Genomic DNA, 6754 nt, shown 5'->3' on the forward strand with positions numbered 1-6754 from the left:
TCTACTCTCTTTCCTAATATATTTCTTTCTTTCTCTTTCTATTCTTTCTGTTGTATTGCCTTGTCATTTGATTCATCTTCTTTTTCTATATTTCCTTATGCATTTATTACATTTTCTTTTCTTTTGAGCTTCTCGTTTATTATTTTCGGTTTGTAAATAATGAGCATGCGATATACGCTGTTGTTCATAAAGTCTTTGATAACACTTATTATTTTCTCAACACTTTGATGATCAATTTCCTCATAATGACAATCAAACCACAATAATCTTTACAAACTTTTTTTTCTTCTTCAATTTCTTCAACCTTGGTCAGTGTAACGAAATTATTCCAACGTTATGGTATTAGTGTATGACTGAAAATACTTTATAACATTTGAAATGAATGCATTCGTATAATTACTGTAAGGTGGTTGGCTTGTTTTATTCTGTACAACGCAAGTAAATGACAATGTTTGGTAAGGTTGTACTCATTTTGCTTAGGTCATAGTAATCGACGTCTTGACATGAGACTATCTTCCCCATGCAGAAAACTGACTTGACGTTGGTCGATTCCTTTCGTTCGAAGTTTGTTTTCACCTTAAATTTTCCATTTTAATCATATTTCAAGCAAGATTAGCAATTTCTTTTACAAAAGTCATACAAACAATCATAATTTGGTAATATTCACCTCTCAGCCAGCGCGTGACCTTGTCTGTCCATTAGAAGGAATTCGTGGTTTCGAGGCATAGTTGTTTGCCCAGACCCTTAATAGAAACATCACGTAGATGCATGCACTACAATATTTATAAACAACCTTAATATGGAAGCAAGCTTAATTAATATCTTTTATTAGTACTTAGTACATTTGATATTGATGATTTCGAGTTTTTGGTATAACTATTCGTTAGAAAGAGAGAAAGGAAAATCAATATATAGTGCAACGGGTATGAAAACATAATCTAGTCAGTGGTCGGGTCTTCTAAACCACTGCATTCCACCGAGAGTCAAAATTAAGATAGTTTCTCGTCGTGTTGCCTCGAATTATGACCGTAATAAAACTGTCAGACTAACACGACCTTCGTCATAGGCCCATGTAGTGTACGAACAGTCGAACATTACTCTTAAAATTATCTTCTGTAAAAAATGCCATAAGATAAGAATAAGTCAGTTTGTCCGCGACAAAATGTAGACTGTTTCAAGAAAATTTCGCTGGAATTGAAGACCTTGGCAAGATCATTTTAAGTCATTTTGGCCGGCCAGTTCATAGTGCGTACATACAGCATTGAACTGTGCAAGAAAAAAGAACTTTACATTCGATCTCTCCAAGGTGTCGTTACCAAGAATTATTGATAAGCTGACGCTATGCGTGGACCCAAGAAAGTACACAAGTCAGGGGCGGATCTAGCTTTTTGCTCAGGGGGGGGTTGACCAATAATGACGATGCGGAGCATCGTCCACGCACGAGCCGCGAAGCGGCGAGCCGATTTTTTTGGGGTGTTTATTTGAACCCCGTAAGTGATGTTTTCCTGGCATCTATTAACACAATGGAGACCATAAAAAGCAGTGCATGATAACGTCTTTTTAAATCAAGTAACAGTTAAATACACAGTTATATCCAGAGTTATCATGAGTTGAATATCTTCTCACAATATTTGCACTTGAAAGGGTTTCTCTCCAGCGTGCGTTCTTTTTTCTTTCTTTTTTTCTTTTTTTTTTTTTTTTTTTTTCCTTTTTTTTTTTTTTTTTTTTTAATGTGGGGATTTTGGGGATGAGAATCGGCAACGCTGGCCTAGCTTGTCACTTCGGCGGTGGCCCGTGTCCTCAAAAAAGCTGATGGGGGGGGGGGGGGCAAGGGACTCTGTGACATTTGTTCGCCCAACCCCCCCCCCCTCCCCCCCCCCCCCCCCAAAAAAAAAGAAATAATAATAATAATAATAATAATAATAATAATAATAATAATAATAATAATAATAAATGAAATAAATACATAGAAATAGAATAAAATAAAATTACAAGTTTAAAAAAAAAGATAAGATTTAAAAAAATGGTCCCCGGATTTTTTTTTGGGGGGGTTGCAACCCCCCCAACCCCCCCTCTAGATCCGCTTCTGACAAGTCCACAGTCTGCTCGTATCACCAAGTTGGATAAGCGCAATCTCGACAAGAACAAGAAGTTGCCGTTTGATGAAGATGTGATCTGCATGCTCAACCTGTTCTTGAGTCGACAACAGGCACCGGTCTGTATGGTTGCACACAACGGATTGAGATTTGACTTCGCGATATTGAGGTCAGAACTGTCGCAACTTACTACAGGTGATCTACCTGCAGACCTTTATTGCGTGGACTCCTTGAGCGGATTCAGGGCTGGATTTACGACCGAGAAGCAGGGGGAGAGGAAGCAAAGAGAGGGGAAGAACAAGCAGGAGCCTACATGGATGCCTAGTCCAGAACCAGACTTGTCACTGGAGCGAAAGTTGCCAGATTGTGATAACTCAACAGGAATGGCATTTCAGAAGTCACCGAAGAGAGGGTCGGGTGACTTAGGATCTTACCCTTCATCGAGTGTTAGTGGTGCCACTGTCCATGATTCTCCTAGGACCATGCCCAGAAGTTGCAGTCATGCATCCGACAACCTCTTAACCCCGTACCCCCTCCTATCACCATCAAAACAACCCTTAAACCCATATACCGACCAGCTCAAAGAGAAAACTCCCAAATCTCGCCATCGCCACTCTTCTGCCGATGTCACAACTCACGAAGTCAAGTGGAAAGTCGCCAGCCCGCCGTCGTCCCCTCCACAACTCAAGAAATCACATTCGGAGCCGTGCCACACTAAAGGCCATTCAAAGCCCCAAAGAATCTCTTACTCTCTTGTGAACATCTTCAAGAGGACATTTGGTACGGATCCACCACATTCTCATTCTGCTGAAGGTGACGTGATGTCTTTGATCAAAGTATTGCTTCCTAGGATGTCTGAATTTGTTTCTTGGGCTGACAAGCATGCTACACCGTTCAAGAATTGTAAGCTGTATTACAACCCAGAGTGCCAGATGCAAAACACTGACTTATCATAATATTATATAGTCTAAATGGACGCCAATGGACGGAATTTCATACCAGATTATGTTTTTATCGATAAATTAATTAGCTAATTGTACATTCTCAGTATCGAAACTACGACTCTTTCAAGAAAAACCGGTTCTTATTAAAAGGTTTTGCACAGTAGGGGGTTTGCCAGAACTCGTTATGATTAAGCTATGTAAGATTCATATCCATTGTTGTTATTAAAAAAATACTATACACCTAAAACGTGACATCTAAATGTATAACCTAAATGCATGCTTCTAGTAATCAGTAGGTCGACTTCTTTAGTGAGTTACGTAAATACTTGATTCTGATTTAAGATGATTTGAATGTTACTTTGTTATTTGTACATGTAATATTTAGTAGTTATAGCTTTATAAGGTGGTGTTGAGGTTAACTTGTGATTATCATGTTTATCGAAATATTTGTTAAGAAAATATATTGATAATTAATAGTTTGCGGTTATATTGAATCGTCTTCAGTTTTGTGTTTTAGAGTAAAATTCACAATGATTTGTACTAATTATTATTCCTTTAGGTGTTGGCAAACAAAATTTAGGTCGACTTCTTTAGTGAGTTAGATAATTGCTTGATTCTGATTTGGTAATAGTAATTTGAGTTGATTTGAATCTGTTATGTTACTTGCAAAGGCGTATCTAGGTTGTTTTTTTTAAGCCTGTTTTTTGCCCAATTCGTCATGAAATATTTAGCGGCGAATAAGCCTGTAAATAAGCGGGGGGGGGGGGGGGGGGATAAGAGCACAGTTGTTTCCCCCAATTCGTCAGGAAATATTTAGCGGCGAATAAGCCTGTGAATAAGCGGGGGGGATGGGGGGATAAGAGCACAATTTTTTTCTCCCCAATTCGTCAGGAAATATCTAGCAGCAAATTAGCCAGCCAGTGAATTAGAGGGACTAATTTGTTTGTTTGTTTGTTGTTATTTGTTGACCAATTCGTGAGATTTTGTATACAAAGTCGTTGCTCCCTGGTGGTCCCTCTTCTTTTCTGACAAAACATGGGGGGACTTTGATATGATGTCCCCCATTGACATCTGCAGTCGTGGTCCTCATCAAGAGAACGGCCGGTACTCGAGTCAAATTACCTTTATTTTCTACTTTTTTTTTCCTGCTGGTATTTCCCAGGCTTAAAAATATATGCAGTAAATTAATCCTGCTCCGTGCACGTGCGTGCCAGCTTCATGATGCGTGCGCAATGTGGCCAATCGTTTCCTTTAAAAGAGCGGGATATTGTGAAATTCACAATATTCAATATTGTTTTACTGCGTAACTACAAAGCAAAGATATTTTGTTTTACTCTGTTCCGTCTCTTTTCTTTCGGAAGAAAATCATGGAATGTTTAAAGGACTTCGCTTCATCATCATTAGCCTTGGATAATGCATCAGGATTCTCCGTTAAAAGCTTTGTCTTTCTAGATTTTGAGACGAGTCACTTGTACCGTAAAGATGTCCCCAAAATCATTGAACTGAGTTTGATTGCTATCAACCGTACATGACTTCTCAGCTCAGACGTACATACAGCATTGAACTGTGCAAGGAAAGAGGACTCTACATTTGATCTGTCTAAGGTGTCGTTACCAAGAATTATTGATAAACTGACGTTATGCGTGCACCCAAGAAAATACACAAGTGCAACTTCTGCTGATCTCACCAAGTTGGATAAGCACAATCTCGACAAGAACAAAAAGTTGCCGTTTGATGAAGATGTGATCTCCATGCTCAAAATATTCTTGAGTCGACAAGAGGCACCGGTATGTTTGGTTGCACACCATGGAATGGGATTCGACTTTCAGATATTGAGGTCAGAACTGTCGCAACTGACTACAGGGGATCAACTTGCAGACCTTTATTGCGTGGACGTACTCCTTGAGCGGATTCAGGGCTGGATTTACGACCAAGAAGCAGGGAGAGAGGAAGAAGAGATTGGAGAAGAACATCAAGCAAGAATCTACATTGTTATCACTGAAGCGAAAGTCGCCAGATTGTGACAACTCACCCGGAATGGCATTTCAACAATCCCAGAAGAGAGGGTCGGGTGACTATTACCATGGTGTTCACATAGGTGAAGGCTTACTACCTAGGATTGACACAAATCAATCTGCTGATTTCCAGATATCATCTTACAAATCCAGTGACGTCGGATCTTACCCATCAACGACTGTTAGTGGTGCCACTGTCCAGGAGTCGGTGTCTACTGGAACCATGCTCGGAAGGTACGGTGCATCCGCAAACCTCTTAACCTCGTACCCCTTTCTATCACAATTAAACCAACCCTTAAACCATGCATATACCACCCAGCTCAAAGAGAAAACTCCCAAATCTCCCAATCGCCACTCTGCTACCAATGTCACAAACCAATGGAACTTACCAGCCACCCGTCGTCCCCTCCACATCTCTACAAAGGCAAACTCGGAGCCGTGCCACACTGCAGGCCATTCTAAGCAACTAAAAGTCTCTTACACTCTTGTGAACATCTTCAAGAGAACATTTTGGTACGGAACCACCAAATTCTCATAGTGCTGAAGGTGACGTGGTGTCTTTGATCAAAGTATTGCTTCCTAGGATGTCTGGATTTGTTTCTTGGGCTGACAAGCATGCTACACCGTTCAAGAATTGTAAGCTGTATTACAAACCAGAGTGCCAGATGCAAAACACTGACTTATTATAATATTATATAGTCTAAATGGACGCCAATGGACGGAATTTCATACCAGATTATGTTTTTATCGATAAATTAATTAGCTAATTGTACATTCTCAGTATCGAAACTACGACTCTTTCAAGAAAAACCGGTTCTTATTAAAAGGTTTTGCACAGTAGGGGATTTGTCAGAACTCGTTATGATTAAGCTATGCAAGATTCATATTCATTATTGTTATTAAAAAAAAATACTCTACACCTAAAACGTGACATCCAAATTTATAACCGAAATGTAAGATAGCTATACATTGTGGGGAGAGTTTCTCAGAATCCTGTTTTAGGTTTCATCAAATGCATACTTTTTATAATAATGTGGTTACCGACAGAGGCGCGTCTAGAATTCTCTGGCCCAAGTGGCCTAGTCAGCATAGCCCCCCTCCCCTCCGAAAAGGGCTACCACATATTATTCTTGCGTATTTTGGGGGGCAACCAATCGATGTCACCTGGGGCACAATATATACTCTTCTTTTCTCGTAATTTTATGTGTATTTTAATAAAGAATGCATGCAAGATTCTATTTTTTTTTCGAGAGCAATACCCCGTGCCCATTGAATCCGCCAAAGTCTGATATTTGTTCATAAAACAAACAGTATCAAATGAATAACGGTGTAATCATCAACAAAAACGGAGCAAAGTGTAGTTACTGCCCTCTATCAATGGATATTATTATAACCAGCCCGATAAAATCAAAATGATTGTGACCTTTACTTTACGGTTGTAGGTTTATGTTTAATGATTAGAATAGTACCCTATTGTTCTATTTGCTGAATGTAAATAGAAACCTTGTGGTTTATTCAATTTGGAAATCATGTCGATTAGATTATAGTCAGCTTGAACAATTGTATATTCGTTTATTTTGTTATGTGTGTAATAGGTCAAAATTGTACTGTTTTATTCAATATCTTTCTATTTTCATCAATAACTAATCAATATCTCAACAGGAAGTGAACTAAAAGAAACAAAGAAGTTTATATAATG

At 39.0% G+C, this 6754-nt stretch overlaps 1 protein-coding gene across 1 annotated transcript; it reads left to right on the forward strand.

Annotated features, from left to right (window-relative positions):
• The first annotated feature begins 448 nt into the window (after positions 1-448).
• LOC115929080 lies at positions 449-3209 on the forward strand. Its single transcript, XM_030997234.1, has 3 exons — positions 449-455; positions 1260-1367; positions 2094-3209. The coding sequence occupies exons 1-3, from the start codon at positions 449-451 to the stop codon at positions 3050-3052; spliced, it is 1074 nt and encodes a 357-aa protein (XP_030853094.1). The 3' UTR covers positions 3053-3209.
• The last annotated feature ends 3545 nt before the right edge of the window (positions 3210-6754 follow it).

This window comes from Strongylocentrotus purpuratus, unplaced genomic scaffold, assembly GCF_000002235.5.
Source record: "Strongylocentrotus purpuratus isolate Spur 01 unplaced genomic scaffold, Spur_5.0 spur5_scaffold_4, whole genome shotgun sequence".
Lineage (NCBI taxonomy): Eukaryota > Metazoa > Echinodermata > Echinoidea > Camarodonta > Strongylocentrotidae > Strongylocentrotus > Strongylocentrotus purpuratus.

Excerpts from the sequence above, each read along its gene's own strand:
- LOC115929080 (XM_030997234.1), top strand. Across the intron at positions 1,368-2,093 it reads GGACCCAAGAAAGTACACAA|GTCCACAGTCTGCTCGTATC; the intron begins GTCAGGGGCGGA and ends CGCTTCTGACAA.